This window comes from Chrysemys picta, chromosome 1, assembly GCF_011386835.1.
Source record: "Chrysemys picta bellii isolate R12L10 chromosome 1, ASM1138683v2, whole genome shotgun sequence".
In the NCBI taxonomy this organism is placed as follows: Eukaryota; Metazoa; Chordata; order Testudines; family Emydidae; genus Chrysemys; species Chrysemys picta.
Genome location: NC_088791.1, coordinates 221,668,574 through 221,688,870, shown reverse-complemented (window position 1 = coordinate 221,688,870; position 20,297 = coordinate 221,668,574). Strand labels below are relative to the sequence as shown.

The 20,297-nt window shown below is 40.0% G+C and overlaps 1 protein-coding gene across 8 annotated transcripts in view; it reads left to right on the top strand.

Annotated features, from left to right (window-relative positions):
- Positions 1-20,297, top strand: part of FRMPD4 (FERM and PDZ domain containing 4) — a 504,114-nt gene that overhangs the window by 463,243 nt on the left and 20,574 nt on the right. For all 8 annotated transcript variants that reach the window (XM_065580659.1, XM_005309176.5, XM_065580663.1 and 5 more), the window contains 2 exons: positions 15,496-15,600; positions 17,713-17,820. In XM_065580659.1, coding sequence (XP_065436731.1) covers positions 15,496-15,600; positions 17,713-17,820 — 213 coding nt within the window. The remainder of the gene's footprint in view (positions 1-15,495; positions 15,601-17,712; positions 17,821-20,297) is intronic.

Below are 20,297 nucleotides of genomic sequence, written 5' to 3'. Positions count from 1 at the left end.
CAAAGAGGCATATGCTTAGTAGAAAGTCATATGGCAGCCTGTTTTCCAATAGTAAATGCTGCAGCGAAAGCCAGCCCACAGGAATGGGGAGCTGGGCCAGCCCTGTGCGACAAGAGCCACCTCTCCAGGGTGAGCTTCGGGTTGGCTTGCTCTCCAACCCCCCCCCGCCCGGGCCTCCCAGTTCCTGAGGGCAGGACACAACCCCCTGCCTCCCCCAAACATATCACATCCCGCAGGGGTAGGACCCAACCACAGGGTCTCCCATCTCAGGGCAGGGACTCAACCCCCATTAGGCCTTCCATTCACAATCTTCCTGAAATTAATTTGAAAATGTTGGTCAGTAGGTTGCTGGGTGACTGTGGGCAAGTCCCTTAACTTCTCTGTGCTTCAGTTTCAAGCTCTGTTATATGAGGCTACTTACCTACCTCACATGGCTGTTCTGAGGCATAAATCAGGATTACAATGCACTTTGAGATCTTTAGTTGAAAGGTGCTATTTCAAATATGTGGAGTTGAGCAGTATGATAGCGCTTTACGGCCATGTTCTACGCTGAGCTGACCAATCCTGAACCTGTGTGAATCCTGGATCTTAGTGTGTAGGTAAGCAAATGAGAATCCAGTCCTGGTGGGCATATGCTGCGACTCCTCAGCTACAAACTACACTAACTGCAATAAAGAGGGAGGGAAGAAAGGCCAGGATCCCCAAAGGACTGCACATCTCTCTCTCTCTCTCTCTCTCAAACACACACACACACACACACACACACACACACACAGAGCTATAAGGTCCCAGCTATGGAATGGGGCGTTAATTAATCTGCCCTTATCCTGTATCCTTCCAGGTAGCTAATGCCACCAGCGGCTATAGCAGGAAACAGTGCATGCACTCTCCAACAAGACTGTACAATGGCTGCTGCACTAGAATACTTGAGGCAGAGTGAGCAGGGGGATTGGCCCCATTAAACATATGTGCAGGCCAGGCACCACAGGACCATTTACCTTCATTCTTTTGTTTCTTTTTAACCAAGATCATTTTACTAATATTGAGATACAGACTTTACCTCCAGTCATGCACATGCCACCCCATTGTAGTCAGAAGTCTCACGGAGGTAGCTGGGAGCAGAATTAGGATCACTGTATGTTTAATTGTTTGATTATAATAAATATATATAAAACATGAAAAAAAAGTTCTCTTACACACATTTTTGAACAAGTCAGTGTAGTCCCTCGTTTGACTGATTTGAGTGTTTGCTTTAAAGTCATGTGAAAAAAAGGGATATATCCTGTAATGCAGTTATATGTAGTTCAGTGAGCTGCTGTTATATTCAGTACTGACTGTAAAGTGTAACACTGTACATCTGTGCAGTGTTCTGGCCTGAGGTTGTTTTGCTTTTGATTGGATGATCAGGCTCTCTCCTTTGCTGGGCTACCTGGCGTTGATGTGAAGTAGTATCCTATATGAACTGTGACTAAAATGAGAACAGAATTACCTCAAGGTCAACCTTAAGCACAAGCAAACCAAGCAGCTGATTGGGGCCTTTCATCCCATGTGACCTCAGGATACTCACAGTTCTTCCTCCAGCAGGTGGACCAGAGGGGAACGTAACTCATGACCTGATCATGCTTCCAGGAGACGGGAGTCCCTACTCTTGCTTGGGGCCCCACAAATCAGTAGGCCTGTCCCAAGGTACCTCCTGGTCCTACAATCATTATAACACAGATATTAAATAGCAAAAATAATTCAAGGTGGAGTAAAACCATCAATGTTATTAAAATAAAGAGTTTCTTCTCCTTAACTGTGAGGCACCCACCATTAGACTAAACCAGGCGTTTTCAAACTGGAGGTTGGGACCCCTCAGGGGGTCGTGAGGTTATTACATGGGGTGTCGTGAACTGCAGCCTCCACCCTAAGCCCCGCTTTGCCTCCAGCATTTATAATGGTGTTAAATATATAAAAAAGTGTTTTTAATTGATAAGGGAGGGTCGCACTCAGAGGCTTGCTATGTGAAAGGGGTCACCAGTACAAAAGTTTGAGAACCACTGAACTAAACTTTGCTCATGTCTGTTGAAGCCATGTTTTGGGTCAGGAGAAGGGCAGGTGCTCACAGTGACCAGAGCCAAGGGAAATAGCGTGGAAGCGGGACACACAATAGTTTTCTTCAAAAAAGAATAGCAGATCCAACTAATTTGTGTGTGTGTTTATACTACCCCTCCCCCCTCACGGACTATGCACTGCAAGGCAAGGGACCTCAGCATACCCCATAGCTAGCAGACAATGCCTGCACTCTGTTTGGGACTATGGAACTCTAGCAGGTGCAGAAACCAGGTTAGTCTCCTAGTGTTCTTTCGTTGCTAGATAGGTATACTAGTCACCTGCTGAATAGAGGTGCTGGGGCACCTCGGGCATTAGTGCGGTAAAGGCCATTTTTCCTGAGTAGGGCTGGTTGGAAAATGGTCAAGATTTTTCATGACAAAATTTGAAATAGTTTTCATTCTGCTGGTTTCAAAAAGGAATGATTTTAGTTTTATTAAAAATGTTTCACAAACTATTTACTGTAGATTTTAGTTTTAAAATGTTCTATGTTTTTCTTTTTCTTTTTTTCATTTTCTTTAGCCCAGGTTACCCCTCTTTTTAACTTGTTTTCATTTTCCCAGTGAAAGTGGGGAAGGGGGATAAAGAAAGGAACAATCAAAAATCACATTTTTAATGAAAAATTTTAGTTTTGAAAAAATGCAATTTTGACAAGTATTTTATTAGAAAAATTTCATCCAGCTCTACTCCTGAGGAACATTTGTGTTCCCATTACTGCAGGAAAAATGCCCACCAATGGGAATTACAGGCTTATCATTATTTCTTTATTATTTTTCCTAAGAGAACAGTTTACACTTGCTGTGTTTAGCGTTTGTATTGTTTTCATGCTTAAAACGAACTGTCCACTACAATTGTAGGTGAAAATAGCAATAATGCAGATTGATAATACTCTGGTCTGCTACTCAATGTAATTCACTTAGTATTTTTTTAAAACTTTACAGATAGGTTTTGTTTAAGCTCATTCATTTTAATTACAACCAAAACAAAACACTGTGATCTTTTGTTCTTCCTGTCAATCTAATAAATCTTTCCCAGGTTAATTTGAATATCATCTCTGCTGATAAGAAAATGATTGAACAGCTGAAGCACTTGAAGTAGTTTAAAGTTTTGTTTTTTTGGAAGTTTGGTATTTGATTATCATTTGAAACCATTTTATTCTGTAAATGGATTACCATCCCACAAGGTATCTTATTCAGTTTAGTTAATTAACTGGCCTATTGTGTTATGTGTTCAGACTTTGTGAATGGAACTCATTTCATAGTCTGATATGCTACTTTCTTCATTAACCCTTTAAACTCCTAGGGTAAAATCGTGACCCCACTGAAGTCGTTAGGAATTTTGCCACTGACTTCAGTGGGGCCAGGATTTCAACCCTGGAATGTAAGGTAGTGTGATGGAAAAGGACAAACAAGTCCAGTTTCCTTTTTATGGCCTTTTAAAAGAAGTGCTTTTGGACATATACATCCATATGTCAAACAAAGTCAACATTTATTAAAAAAATTCAGTAGATTACACAGATTCATGTGAGCATGTGAATTATAGACAATGTAGCCAACCCTTGTGATTTGCTTGTGAGTCTCATGATATTTGGAGTTTTCCTTGAAAACCTAGTTCCTGGAATCACATAATTCGGAGAGAGTCCGAGGTTTCATGTAAAAGAAAAAATAAGTTTCTAGCCCTCACAGTTCTGGAGAAAAGCTTGAAAACATGAAGTGAGGCTCAGAAACCATTAGGCAAATAAAAAGAACCCAGAATGTATTTTTTTTTTAAGTCTCATGATTTTGTGGCCAATCTCAAACCACATTTTTTTAAAAAACCTAGGCACTTCGCCATTTTTTCACACCTACTCTTTAGACCTTGTCCAAAGTACAACTTTTAAACAAAACCTTGTCTTTCTAATATGCTGGGACCAAGTCAGCTACAGCAACACTGCAAACAACTTTTAAACAAGTTTTTAATCAGTTAGAGGCATAGTTGGCTCTAAATCTGTCTGCACACAACATGGTTAAACCTTGGTTAGTAACAATGTCACTGAGTGTAGCACTCCTAACAGAAGTCTTGTATCATACCTTGTGGTCTTCCAGGAACAGCTATTTTGTTGTTTGGGCATGACCTCCTAACTGTGTTTTGTATAACAGGTTCGCTTGTCTATCGGTAAATATTAGTTACCGTCCACACACAAACTGATAAAAAAATATTTCCATTGATGATAATCGAAGTTTACAGATGGGCAAAGTAAGAAAAATGCTGCTTGAGAACTTACTAGACTTTGATATAAGGAAATTTACTTCGTATATTTTGACATGTGATGTTGACAAGCTGTGTTTTAACAGTTATAAAGCTTTAACTTTTTGAAGCTCCGTGGCTACTGGCATTACATAATTACAGTCTCAGCCCTCTATTGTCTGACACTCCCTGATAATTTCCCAGAAGTGTGAAAATTTAGATAAATAAAAACAGCAAAAATTCTTAAAATAAACATGTATATTATCCATTGAAAGTATTAAAAAAAAAAAAAGAATTCTGCCAAGCCAATCTATCTTCCTCCCACCTCCATGTGCAGTACAAGATCCCTGATTTGCATTGCCCCACCTGTTGATGGCTTTTCTCCTTGAAGGTATTTTTCAAGCACACAATTCCCATTCTGAGGCAGTATGCGATAACTGTCCAGGTTTTCCCAGAATGCACTTGTGCAAACAATTTGGCAGCATCGGATATGTGAAAATAAGAACGGCCATACTGGGTCAGACCAATGGTCCATCTAGCCCAGTATTCTGTCTCTGATGGTGGCCAGTGCTAGGTGCTTCAGAGGGAATAAACAGAACAGGGCAATTATCAAGTGATCCATCCTATTGTCCAGTCCCAGCTTCTGGTAGTTGGAGGTTTAGGGGCACCCGGAGCAAGGGTTGCATCCCTGATCATCTTAGCTAATAGCCACTGATTAATCTATCCTCAGTGAACTTATCTAATTCTTTTTTGAACCCATTTATACTTTTGGCCTTCAGAACATCCCATGGCAACGAGTTCTACAATTTGACTGTTTTGTGTGAAGAAGTACTTCCTTTCATTTGTTTTCAACCTGCTGCCTATTCATTTCATTGTGTGCCCTAGTTCTTATGTTATGTGAAGGGGTAAATAACACTGCCCTATTCACTTTCTCTAGACCATTCATGATTTTATAGATCTCTATCATATCCCCCTTAGTCGTCTCTTCTCTAAACTGAACAGTCTCAGCCCTTTTAATCTCTCCTCATATGGAAGCTGTTCCATACCCCTAATAACTTTTGTTGCCTTTCTCTGTACCTTTTCCAATTATAATATATGTTTTCTCAGATGGGGTGACCAGAACTGCACACAGTATTCAAGATGTGAGCATGCCATGGATTTATATAGTGGCATTCTGGCAATATGTTTTGTTTTGTTATCTATCAACACTCTGTTCGCTTTTTTGACTACCACTGCACATTGAGTACATGTTTTAAGAGAACTATACAGAATGACTCCTTGGCCTGCCTTATTAAATTTGTGCACTTGACTTGCCAGAATTTATGTTCCTTTCTGTTTTCCTCACTAGGATTCGACTTCCAGTTTCTAAAGGATGCCTTTTTGCCTCTAACCACCTCTTTTACTCTGCTGTTTAGCCATGGTGACATTCTTTTGGTCCTCTTACTGTTTTTATTTCTATATTTATTTGGGGTATACATTTAGTTTGAACCTCTATTATGGTGTCTTTAAGTAGTCTCCATGCAATTTGCAGGAATTTCACCTTTGTGACTGTTCCTTTTAATTTCTATTTAACGAGCTCTCTCATTTTTGTATAGTTCCTCTTTTTGAAGTTAAATGCTACTGTGGTAGGTTTCTTTGGCATTTTTCCCCTAAAGGGATGTTAAATTTAATTACATTATGGTTGCTATTTTGGAGTGGTTCAGCTATGTTCACCAGATCCTGTGCGCCACTTAGGACTAAATCAAGAATTACCTCTCTCCAGTCAGAAAAATGGAAGAGTGCCTCAAGCTTATTCTCTCTGGTCCTCTCTTTCCAACACATTTTGTCTTACCTTTTACCCTTCCAGCTCTCATTTTCCACCCTCTTCTGCCCCTAGTTCTCCTTTCCCTCCCAAACTTACCCTCTTCCAGTTCTCTCTTTATTCTTCCTCACAATCTCTTCTTTCCTTCTGGTGGCTGGATCTGGATTGGCTGATGATACTTTCAGTCACAGGACCTACTGTCCTTCCTGCAAAAGCTGCTCTGTAGAGCTGAGTGTAGTGCAGCACCAACCACTCCTCACAGACACACACTTTTTCCTTTATGCCTCTCAGCTGTTGAATAAGAAACAGAGGCCACTTCCACATGAGACATAACCAGCAAGAGTAAGGGGAGTAGCAGATACCGAGTGATCAAAGGAGGTATAACTGTGCAGGAGATCAGCACAGCAGTAGTATAGATATGGAGAGAAATAGGCCAGGTAGGAGGCCAGGTGATATGTTCCAGCATGGGGGGAGGGATAACTCAGTGGTTTGAGCATTGGCCTGCTAAACCCAGAGTTATGAGTTCAATCCTTGAGGGGGCCACTTAGGGATCTGGGGCAAAATCAGTACTTGGTCCTGCTAGGGAAGGCAGGGGGCTGGACTCGATGACCTTTCAAGGTCCCTTCTAGCTCTAGGAGACAGGACATCTCCATTAATTTATTATTTTATTATTTGTATTTATTATTTATTTAGCATTCCACTAAATCTGGAACAAATCCTTGGTTTCAGTAGAATCATCTGGGATCATCTCCGTAAACTTGGATGTCTGATGATTTAGCGACTCATCATTGTTTACTATAGAATGAACCAGTTGATTTTTCCATGATGCTTTCATTAAAATAAGTATTGGCGATTCTTCACCTTGGAGGCATGTGCTGTGTATGTGCATAGCCAATAACTGCACTAAAAATAGCAAAATATAATTGGTTGGCTCTGATTCACAACATTGTTTTAAAAACCCCAAACAGTTATCAAATGCCAGGAATAGGATAGCTACTTCAGCATTGAAATTCCTGGGTCAAAAATTTAACAGTTACTGTACATTGAAAATAATCCGTCAGTGCACTGTGGTTAAAACAATATATGGAGCTATACCTATCTCATAGAACTGGAAGGGACCCTGAAAGGTCATTGAGTCGAGTCCAGCCCCCTGCCTTCACTAGCAGGACCCAAGTACTGATTTTGCCCCAGATCCCTAAGTGGCCCCCTCAAGGATTGAGCTCACAACCCTGGGTTAAGCAGGCCAATGCTCAAACCTCTGAGCTATCCCTCCCTCCAATATTATGTATTGTACAGTAAAAATCTGATTTTTCAGTTTTTGTTTTTTTTCATTATTTTATTACAGTACTTACACATGCATTGTTGGTGTTGCAAACCAGTTGAGATGTCTGAGTGAACAGCTTCACTTATGGCTTTGTATTGGTATATTTAATTTGTCTATGTACATTACTTACTATTCATCATAATATGTTCATGTATTTTATTTACTTGCTAAATTTTGTCTCATGGAACTGACCTGAGGGACCAGGGACAAACCAAAACATCAACTAATTTTATTGGACTAAAACATCAACACATTCTTCTTGTATGAATACAGTTTTCCCTATTTTGTGCCCAGCATGGAATATGTTTTGTTTCATAGTAAACTACAGATCAATTATAGGCCGTAAGCACTGGCAAACCTAAAACTGAGGTTGGATGTATACAAATACGTATAGTCTTTTAAACTACTTTATTTTCCAAGCATATGAATGTGGACTCTGATTTGACATGCACTTTGCCAAAGTGACTTTCTTTCCCTTTTCTATTAGTCTGAAACTGGTGTTTTGTTTAGAGTTTTTACCTGCTACCTTATTCTGAGCTGCTAAATGTCCCCTTTCCTGAGCATCAGTAAAGCTATATTGTGGCATCAGTCCTGCTTCTGATAGGAGTCTGAGCAGGGCTTGTGCAAAATGGTAGAAACAGTTTTACTTCTCAGAATTTCACAAAAACTGTGATTTGACTGCAAAAAATGTGCTAAATGATGAAATTTTCCATTTTCACAGTGAAAACTATTTCACTTAAAACTGGGTCCACTAACAAAAGTTGACCTAATTTTAGCATAAGTTAACAAACATCGGATCCAATTTTGAAAAGTTAACATAATGAGAAGAATAATGAGACAAGGTGAGTGAGGGAATATCTTTTATTGGACCAACTTCTGCTGGGAAAAGAGACAAGCTTTGGAGCTTATACAGATTTCTTCTACAGGTTTAGGAAAGGTACACTCACCCACCTTATCTGTAATATTTTGGGACCAACATGCTATAATCACACTGCAAACAAGAATAATAAAACTTCAGGAGAATAGTTCTTACTCTGCAACAGTGACATCTAAGTCCTTGATGCTGCAAAGAGGTCCACGTGTATAGAGAGCCCCACTGAGGCTTATGAGACCAAGGGTTTATGATTGTGGATCCCTGTGCAGGATCAGGGCTGTAAGATTGTAATGTCAAGTATATGGGGTGCAAAGCCATGGGGTTTGAAGGTGGTATTCAGTCTTCACCCTTATATCCCCTCCAAACAAACCTCCAAGGGTGTATTATTCCATCTTGTTCAAAGACCAAACTAACTGAGATACCATATAAGAGTCTTGAGTGTGCTATCTGCTGGCTGATTGGACTATTAATGAAGTTGTCCATGAGAATTAAACCTTAGACCATAGGGAGAAAGGTATTTTTATTTCATTGTCTATACACAAGTAAACATGATACAACTTCAAAGCTAAATCTGAACTCTTAACCGAAAGAACTGTTATTGGCAGTATTTAAAAGCAGCAAAGGGTCCTGTGGCATCTTATAGACTAACAGACGTATTGGAGCATGAGCTTTCGTGGGTGAATACCCACTTCGTCAGATGCATCCAATACGTCTGTTAGTCTATAAGGTGCCACAGGACTCTTTGCTGCTTTTACAGATCCAGACTAACACGGCTACACCTCTGATACTTGGCATTATTTAGGTTGTGCTAGTATTTAGTTTGCATTTACATATTCTGATTCCTCCATTGAAATGGATCCTCACATTTGCAAAAATAGTTCTAATTAGGATGTTTTTATCACAGACAGTGCAAATATCTCACAATGACAGACACATTGCATCAGTGTAAATACCTCCTGCTTAAGGTCATTAACTGAGAATAATGTCTTCCATTTGGCTAAAAGATGGTGCATCAGAAACAAATGAACCTGCCACTCTGTGATTCATTAATCACTGGTATGCTCAGGCTACAAATATGAAGACGTTAAGATGGAACTCACGTACTGCATATCCCTTCTATTTTCTTACTGGTCTTTTGTTAGACATATGAATTATGAAAGTTAATAAAAACTATTTTTCTTTTCTGAATTAGTTCATCAGCTTTTAGAATGAAAATACCAAGAGCCAGGTTGATGTGGACATGAAAACAATGAGACACGTATGCCATAGTATGCCTAAATGCAGAGGCCACACCATTATTAAAATTCTTAACCAGCTGGGACAATTCTGTCCAAATATTTGGGAGGGCTGTTCCAGTGCAAATTTTCACTGGTTACAAATGGCCCTGGCTTCTATAAATCTGAGGGCAGGTCTGAGGGCAAAGGCCACTCTACACCCTCAGGCCTGTCCAGAGTCCCTGGCTGGAAGCCAGAGTGCCAGCCCTCTCCCTTCCTCCACACAGGAGATAGGAGAAATGGGATCTCCATGCTGTGTGGGACATCGAGGCGTGTCCCCTCATCATGCAGTGGTACACTCAGGGTCCCTGTCCAAGCAACCCATTGTGTTACAGGGACTTCATTTTGGAACCATTTAAACCCACAAATAGCTCTGGTATCCAGCAAAGTTATGACAATATAATGTAAACCCCCAACCAAGATTTCTGAGATTCCAAGTGGAAGGTGAGAAAACCCACACAGCAATTTTGCCAATATTGTCATATGGGAAAAATTCCTTCCAGGCTTCAGACAAAACTTGTCGATCAGCCTAGTCCCCGGCATCATAAGAGATCTAGCTCTAATGGCGTGTCTCCTGCTCTTGGTGCAGTCTTTCTTGAGGTTCCAGCTTTTTCCTAACTGATCCCCTTCAATTCACCTACAATTAGACCAGTCCATAAACTCTGAACCCAAATTGAGTCTCTCCATCCTTCAACTTCAGGGCTTGCAGCCTTCTTTTGTTTCCTTGTTTGTTTCTTAGAGGCAGCCTGGCATAGTGCTGTGGCCCCTTTGTGATCTTGGGCCTTTCTGCCTCCCTTTCCCTCTGTTCTCCTTCCTTTATAGCTAGGCTTGTTTTCTTTATTGGTCAGAGCCTCCACAATTGGCAGTTCTGGCAGCTGCGCTGGAGTGTGGTCAGCCTGATTGCCTGTAAGCAGGGAAGACTCTCCCCTCCCTTCTGCCTTTTTCAGTATGGGAAGCCCATTACAGGTGGGTGAGGGCAGGGCTGGACCAGAGCCAAACTGGTGATTTACCAGTATTAAGAGCAAGCAGAAACGATTCCCTGCCTTGTCAGGTGAGAGCCAATCAGCCAGCCCCCTCATGGCTCTGCTTTCCACTGGCACCAGAAGTAGAAAGGTAAGGCTCCATTCCTTGGATACTGTGTGAGATAGCACCCTGCACACACTGGAGAAGGGAAGGAATGAGAAGGAAACATCACCCTTTCTCTCTCCCATACACACAAACACATTCCGAGAGGGTGAGGGGAAGTAGAAGGAGCATGTGTAGCACTGCCCCAGCCACTTCCCCTGGGCAATATAAACCTCAGCCTCTTCTGGAGGAAGGAGAGTGTCCCTATTGCCTCCAGATATGTTAAAGTCACACCCTGGCTAGTGAGGAGAGCATTGCCAGAGGGGCCTCAACCCATACGCTACAATTGACCAGACAATTTCCAAAGCAACTTTTGAACATTTGGGCCTAAATCTTTGAGAATATGAAGTCATCTTCTGTTCAGTGCTCCTGAAAACACTGAACAGATACACATATACATCCTTCTGGTCATTCATGTAGCGTCTGATATCTAGTGACCGTGTTGTGTTGGGTCTCTCTAACAAAAAATTGTCAGGAGACTGATAAAGGACTAACGCAGTTACATTTTGGGGGGAAAGAATCATTCTCCATGTTTGTTGCCTTGAATTCTCTAGCATGTGGTGATGATTAGACCAGAATAAATTTAAATAGTGGGTTGTGCAGTATTTTCACTTATCTGGGGATCCTGATATGAAACCTGACCTTCATTCTAGTTCCCTCTCAAGCTTTCTTGAGAGTATCAAAAAAAACTAAATGGGACCAGTGCACCATTCTTTCTCCCTCTGACAAAAGTGTATTTCAACAAACCTGAATTGCTATAGAGTGTCACACAGCAGCAATGTTCCTTTTGCCAAGCCCTGAAGTGTGTCCATTAGCAGATCAGTTCACAACCAGAGAGCAAGTGGTCTTTTCCCTAAAGCATATCAGAGGAAGGTTACAGCTCTGGAAATTTTACTGTGCTACATCATTCACTGATGTGGACAGTGAAATTTTATGTGGAACTTATGTGGACTGTGAAATTTTACTTTGTGTTTTATTTTGGTTTTTTGTTCCCTTGCGTAAATTCTTGCTGTGACCAAATAGATTTTGACAGCAGGTATAGGCAAACAAACCCTAGCAAAATAACATCCTACTATTCCCAAACTGTCCTCTTCCTGACTCAAACCTGTATTCAGGCATGAATCTTTACTTCCTCAAGAGATGCCTGGTTCAGGATCCCTGACATCCCACCCCAAACTTTACAGTACCCAGACTTCTCTCTACATTACTGCTTTCTATGTTTTGCCCCTCTCACTGAATGTGAGCGCCTTGGATTATTTTTCCGCAGAGGAATTAGCTTGCATTTCTCTAACCTGATTCTCATTTTGTTGTTTTCTGGGTCATTGTTTCTAATCTTTTCAGATCTTTCTGTATTATTTACAGAACTGGTTTTTGCAATTCATCCCAATTAGTCTTACCTGGGAATTTCCTGTCATATAACATTTCTAATATGCAGCTTACAGTCAGAGCTGTCAGAGAAAGGGCAGATAAGCATGATCCATGAATGTGAGGAAGGGAGACACTTGTGTTTCCTGGCTCAAGTTTGGATTCAGGGAACTGGGATGATGCTAGGGTTTACTAATAGAATACAGAACCTTTCACTCCTAGTGCACCCAGTTTGTGTTTGGTGATATCTGTAGTTGCTGCAGTTATTGCCACCTAATGGCTATTCAGTAGCCTGTGTGAAATGAGTTTCTGATATCAGTCTAGTTTCTAGAAGCCAGGTGTTTACATCACAAAAAATATTTTTTTAATCAGTCTTAACAAAGGCCAGGGCCTGGAAGGACATGGAGGCTGAACTAACTCCATGGTTACTATTCCTGGGCAAGGTTCATAGATTCATAGATTCATAGATTCTAGGACTGGAAGGAACCTCGAGAGGTCATCGAGTCCAGTCCCCTGCCTGCATGGCAGGACCAAATACTGTCTAGACCATCCCTGATAGACATTTATCTAACCTACTCTTAAATATCTCCAGAGATAGAGATTCCACAACCTCCCTAGGCAATTTATTCCAGTGTTTAACCACCCTGACAGTTAGGAACTTTTTCCTAATGTCCAACCTAGACCTCCCTTGCTGCAGTTTAAACCCATTGCTTCTTGTTCTATCCTTAGAGGCTAAGGTGAACAAGTTTTCTCCCTCCTCCTTATGACACCCTTTTAAATACCTGAAAACTGCTATCATGTCCCCTCTCAGTCTTCTCTTTTCCAAACTAAACAAACCCAATTCTTTCAGCCTTCCTTCATAGGTCATGTTCTCAAGACCTTTAATCATTCTTGTTGCTCTTCTCTGGACCCTTTCCAATTTCTCCACATCTTTTTTAAAATGCGGTGCCCAGAACTGGACACAATACTCCAGCTGAGGCCTAACCAGAGCAGAGTAGAGCGGAAGAATGACTTCTCGTGTCTTGCTCACAACACACCTGTTAATACATCCCAGAATCATGTTTGCTTTTTTTGCAACAGCATCACACTGTTGACTCATATTTAGCTTGTGGTCCACTATAACCCCTAGATCCCTTTCTGCCATACTCCTTCCTAGACAGTCTCTTCCTATTCTGTATGTGTGAAATTGATTTTTTCTTCCTAAGTGGAGCACTTTGCATTTGTCTTTGTTAAACTTCATCCTGTTTAACTCAGACCATTTCTCCAATTTGTCCAGATCATTTTGAATTATGACCCTGTCCTCCAAAGCAGTTGCAATTCCTCCCAGTTTCGAAGCATAGTTATAGGGAGTGTTGAAATTATACATTACTGTGCTTTGTGGATAATGGAGAATTAATTCCAGGACTATCAGTCCGTCCATGCACTAAATTCTCTCTCTCTCTCACATGTGCGCACACACACACCAACCAACCGACCTTTTGGGTACTGGAATTTTACAGAGCTAATGAAATAACTCTTCAATGACATGGGGTGGGATTTTCAAATATACTCACCATTGGCCTACCTCAACTGTTGAAGTCAGTGGGTGACATCTGAGGCCCATTGAAGTTAATGACACAACTCCCTTTGACTTGAACAGGGCCAGTATTTCACCCAGTGACCTCGGGGGTGGAGGGGCGGGGTGGAGGGGAGGGAGAAGAGGGCAGAGTCAGACCAAAGCTGATTGCTTTTGAAAATCTCCCCCAGGAGCCCTAAGTATTTTACTGATCTCAAATTAACACCTTTCCTACTGCTGCTAAAAGCGGAAATACTTTCTTTTTGTTTGAGCAGAAGTAATTTGTTGTTAAAAATAGGCCAAATCATCCAATCATGACTCAGCCAAAACTCCCAATAGTCAATGAGAATTTTTCTTGATTAACAACTGAACATTTGGCCTTGGGTGAACTTGGTGTGGAGTGCAGTGGACAAAAGTAGACTAGAGGATTCCTAAATTAGGGTCAGTGGTGAATTATCTATAATTTTGTACCAGTTTCCACAAGTGGGAGAATGAGGGAAATATCTCTATTTTTTATAAACATCATGTGCACTTCAGTATATCTATGTGATATCCTGCCAAAGAAGGCTGTAAGGGGGAAACCATGGAGAAATGAAATAATGGCAAAAGTAAGGTGCTATTTTAGAGAATGCCAAGGGTCCTTGGGGGACAATGGGGAAGGTATTAATTGGGAAATACCCCTTGCCTCGCTAATGATGCTACAGGGATTGCAAAACTTTCAGAGACTGTGTGTGTGAGTATGTGTGTGTGTGTGTGTCAACATTAGGCAGCAGTTCTGCAGAAAAGGACCTAGAGGTTACAGTGGATGAGAAGCTGGATATGAGTCAACAGTGTGCCCTTGTTGCCAAGAAGGCTAATGGCATTTTGGGCTGTATAAGTAGGGGCATTGCCAGCAGATCGAGGGACGTGATCATTCCCCTCTATTTGGCATTGGTGAGGCCTCATCTGGAGTTCTGTGTCCAGTTTGGGGCCCCACACTACAAGAAGAATGTGGAAAAATTGGAAAGAGTCCAGCGGAGGACAACAAAAATGATTAGGGGGCTGGAGCACATGACTTTTGAGGAGAGGCTGAGGGAACTGGGATTGTTTAGTCTGCAGAAGAGAAGACTGAGGGGAGATTTGATAGCTGCTTTCAACTACCTGAAAGGGGGTTCCAAAGAGGATGGCTCTAGACTGTTCTCAGTGGTACCAGATGACAAAACAAGGAGTACTGGTCTCAAGTTGCAATGGGGAAGGTTTAGGTTGGATATTAGGGAAAAACTTTTTCACTAGGAGGGTGGTGAAGCCCTGGAATGGGTTATCTAGGGAGGTGGTGGAATCTTGTTTTTTTTTTTAAGGTCAGACTTGACGAAGCCCTGGCTGGGATGATTTAGTTGGGGATTGGTCCTGCTTTGAGCAGGGGGTTGGACTAGATGACCTCTTGAGGTCTCTTCCAACCCTGATATTCTATGATTCTATTCTATGATTAAACAGTGCAAAAGTTTTCCATTCGGTGTTTGAATAAAAGGTCACTGACTGGTCACTGATCAGGGCTCACTCATGCAAACAAGCATGGTTGACAGCAATCAATGAAAAAGCCCCATGAGGAGATCCCAGTGACTGTGTGAGCACTTTGTATTGCTCCGGTCTGGTCGCTGAATAAGCTGCAACCTTTCAATGCATGTGTCTGTATCTACTTAATTTTTCCATACCTCCAGGAATACTATGATTTTCTTTAATTATTTGATTAACAATGCACAGAGCATATTGTCATATACTTGGAGTACCTGACATATGAGAAAATGGAGAGTATAGGACACTGAGGCAAGAAGGATAGGTTATGCTTTGAGAATTATATGACGTTTTATTTATTTCTTCCAGTCTCCTAAATCAGCATTTATCAGTGCTGCAAAAAAGGCAAGATTGAAGTCCAACCCGGTCAAAGTGCGCTTCTCTGAAGAGGTTATTATCAATGGCCAGATTTCAGTGAGTACCTCAAGCCATTTTAATTTGAAGAAGGAACACGACCATTTCAGTCAAAGGCACTCTATAAAGTTCTACAGGGAGAAAAATGTACAGTAAGCACAACTTTGGTACCATTGTAGAAAATATAGTAGAGGTTTTGGACAGACACATTTTAAAATGTCTAAATAAATTAAAGCCCATTAACTAGGCCGAGAGCACTACAAACTTTTGTAAATATAAAATTTAAAATTCCAGTAGGATTACAGTTCATGTGGCTCATATCTTAATTTAGCATAGGATTTGTTTTTCTTCTGTAGAGTTGTGGGGTTTTTTGTTGTTGTTTTAAAGGAAATTTTGTAACTGGAAAACCTATAAACTCCGGTGAAGTAGTATGTCATCCCTCCTTCCAAAGTCACAGCTTTTTAAAGAAGAACTCCTGGTTTGCTTGCTTGTTTTATAAATTGCCAGAAGATGATGATTCACTTATGTCTTCTTCTGAGATCTTTGTATACATAGAGCAAACTCGTAATTTTCATTTTGTTAATCGGCAATTTCACTTAGAAAAACCAATAATCGCCTTCTGTTTTTCATTTTTAATTTAAAATCTTTATCTGTTTCAGTTTTAAGATTTAAATTGCACAGTGTACAATAAACAGGAAAATAATATATTCACCCAGAGTCATAGCAGTAACATGTAACATCAACTTTTACTCATACAGTTCAAGTAAACAAGACCGGATTCTTAAAAAAAACCTGTATTCTTTTTAATGCATCTGACCTTCTAGTTTCTAAAAAATTCTTTCTTTAACTTATCTGAGGAAATATTATTTTAAACAATGACTTCAAGGTGTTTAGGTTTCTGAATTGGCTTCAGGTGTCAGGAATATGTGCCACTTGCTGGTGAAAAATGACTTCGGAGGAGCCTGTGCCAAAAACCCACATCCCAACAGCCCTAAAATATAGGTGTTCAGAATAGAGCTGGGCAAAATGTTTCAGTTGAATAGCAAATTTGCCAAAAAATGCAGTTTCAGGACGACTGAAAATTTTCACCAGTTCATGAATAGTTTTAGCCAAATAAATAATGAGGAGGAAAAATTTTGAAGTTGAAACGGTTCATTTCCACATTTTCTAAATTAACTGTTTTGACATTTTGTTTTGAATAACATTTTCTAAACAAAATGTCATTTTGAATTGATGTTTTGAAATTAAATATTGTTTTGACTTGACTTGACTTTCATTTCGAAAATATTGTTTGAAAATTTTTGAATGTTTTTCAATCAACCCAAATGAAATGTTTTCGTTTCAGTGAGGAAGAAATTAAACAATTCAGTTTCAGTTTGAAATTAGCCATTTTTTTCTGAACCAAAAAATCATTAATTCACTGAATTCTAGTTCAGAATCCAGATCTGTATTCATATCCTGCTGTTTGGCACCAGCCCTCACTGCTACACATTGCAGGAAAGAGTATTGACCAGTTCTATCCCTGATGCATCTTTAGGGATGTCCATGAAGGTACACCAGGGATAAATTTGACCATATGAGTTTAATTTGACATCATGAGAGGTCAGCCTGTTATACGATGTAAGTTTACAGTAATGTAATAAATAGTTCCCAAATAGATATTTTCTCATTGCATCTGCATAAATCACACTTTCTTGCACAACATTATTGTAGAAAACAAAACAATGGTGCAAAAGGACAGTTCAAATTGATAAATTTGCAGGGATTTTGTGCCGCATTCTTATCACTTAAAAACAAACAACTGAATCATTTCCACATGAAAATACAGATTTCTGCTGTAAATGAGGACAGAACTTTCATTATGGTAGTCATTTATTTGTAATCAGATTTATCAATTACAGATGGAAAAGCTAATGCTAGCACCATAGTTTCAGCACTGTGGACATGCAGTCTAACAATTGGTCTGTCACATGCAGCTATACTAGCTATACTGCATATCACTGGAGTCTCCTGAGGCGAGGCATTGCTATTCTGCTTTGGATTTGATCCAACATACCATTTTCAGACATCACCAGCCTTCCCTGCTGTATGCTGTTCTTCCCTATAGAATAAAATTTATGTTCTTCTTGTTGCATGCAAAGTGTAATCTAATTCACTAAACTGTTTTAACAGGAAACTGTTAAGGACAATTCACTTCTCTTCATGCCAAATGTACTGAAGGTATATCTTGAAAATGGGCAAACCAAATCCTTCCGTTTTGACTGCAGTACTTCAATAAAGGTAGGCTAATCTACCAAACCTCATAACGTACACTGCCAAGGATGCTATTAAAGCATTCTGCAAAGCCTTTGTAATAGAAAAACAAAAACTCCAATAGTCTCAGAATTTGAGCCTGAGCCTGGACCATCGTGTTGTTCATGGCTGGCTTCATAGATGTGGTAGTAAAGAAGTAATAAGATTCTGCTATGGTTTTCTGCCAATAAAAGCATAATGTATCAATGAAGCAAAAATAGGAGTGATAATTTTAATGTGACTGCAGCTTAATTTAATTATATGCATGGACCTTGCTAAGGTTTGATATTCTGCCAAATGCCAGCATGATTTGTCAGCAAAGTCAGAAGGCAAGAAGATAAAGATGTTGGTTGCTAATTGAATATCATCTAGCCTGTAGTCTAGTGAAATCAGGACAGGATAATGTAGGGTTATTCTGACAATAAACTGTTCAGTGTATTGTCTCCTTTTCTTCAACATATTTCATAGAGATGCTAAATCACAAGATGAAGCTGTGACATACAGTTAATGCAAGTAGGGCGTAGAGCCTGTTCTGTTCAGTTCTAAGTAGGATCTTCTACCTCACTCATCACTGTAATATTTGAGCACCTTCCAATACCTAACAGCTGTCATGTGTTTGGTCCCGCATGTGTGCAGTGGAGTGTTTTGTTTGGTGATATCGTACACACACACATTGCTATGTGTTTATGTTAGAGAAAGCAAAGTCAAAGAAATGCACTTTGCAGTTATAGTGGAAGGGGTGAGGTTTGTGATGGTCCTTAGTTCCTGTGGGAGTTCCTTCCATAGCCTAGGACCAGTGCCCGAGAAAGCTCTGTCAGGATGACTTCTCTCTCTCAAAGTCACAGGTGAGTTTTCAAGGTACTATGGTGATGAGGATCATATAAGTAGATAAAGAGTGGCTTGAGGGATTTCTTCTTTTCCACTTCTGCACCTGATGTTTTCTATCACAACCGTTTATTCAAAATTTTCCCATTTTATTCTATCAACATGATTCTTATAGTGTTTATTTCATGATGTTCAATCAGTTTGACCTCGGTTTTCTTCAGCTGCAGTGGTAAGGACAGATTTTTACTGAAGTGAAGGCAGGGAAATTTTGATTAGTTGATTATAAGGTACTGGGAACTGGGAGAGAAGATTGGTTAGGAATTAATATCAGGTGCTATACAGATTAAAGAGAAAAGTGTTGGCTGGTTTTAATAATTGGACGCATGCACCTCTTATTAGCATATTCAGAAAAAGCAATTAGTAAACAGCACGTCACAGTGTCATATTACTTCTCTTTAGCAAACATCTTTCTTCAAATTACTGTTATATTGTTTGTGTCTGAGCACAAATTAGAAGTGTCAATAACAGTAGATTGACTGGGTAGGTTTTAAATTCCCTCTGAGTCAACTCAGTAATAATAGTAACTTATACTATTTAAATGGTAGCTTGCAACTGATTAATGACATGGTTTATTTTTTAAGGTTTATAGACTCCTGTCCAATCACGACCACACACACACACTCCACTCTTGCACCAATTTGTTATACTTCCATGAAAAATGGTTAATTGATCTATTAATCTACCTAATCAACTTTTGGCCTAATTTCTGTTAAAGTACACCTGTACCCCGATATAACGCTGTCCTCAGGAGCCAAAAAATCTTACCGCGTTATAGGTGAAACTGCATTATAGCGAACTTGCTTTGATCTGCCAGAGTGCGCGGCCTCGCCCCCCCGGAGCACTGCTTTACCGCGTTATATCTGAATTTGTGTTACATCAGGTCGCGTTATATCGGGGTAGAGGTGTAGTTGGATTGTTATTCATCAGATGCTCTCTTTAGTAAATCCTATCCATCTGGACCCTAATGTATATATCTAACAATCATTAGGATGGATGTAAATGCTTTAATAATTTCACCAGTATATCGTAAATCTGCATTTCAATGTCGATTTTATTTTGTCTTCCCTACTGTCACTGCACTTACCAAACTAACAATAATTGCTGAATGATGTTAATGATCTAGATATGCGTGATAATTAGGGATAGTTGAACAGGTTTGGGTGAAATAAAGATTGGATTTAGACAATTTAATACTTAATTGTAATTTTAGAAACAATTACACTTGAAACGATCACCCTTATTTTAAGATTTATGTCACTGTGAAAGAGTTTTGCTATAATCCCCACCTGCCTCGGTTTTATAATGAAAACAAAACCCCAACTTTGGAGGTGCTGCCTAGGAGACATGTCATTATTGTTGACTTTATTTTGATCATTTTTAAATATATAAATATGGCTCTACAATGCAGGGGTGTTAATGTTTCTTAACAAGAGTTTTGACTGCATATTTTTTTTAAAAACCTTCACTGTAGGAACAAATCTATTCAGATTCATTGAATTGTGTCCAGACTCACCCTGTGATTTGGTGGTTCCCACTTTGAAATGCTGGAGAGGTTTATGTTCTCTCTTTTGGAGGGAGAT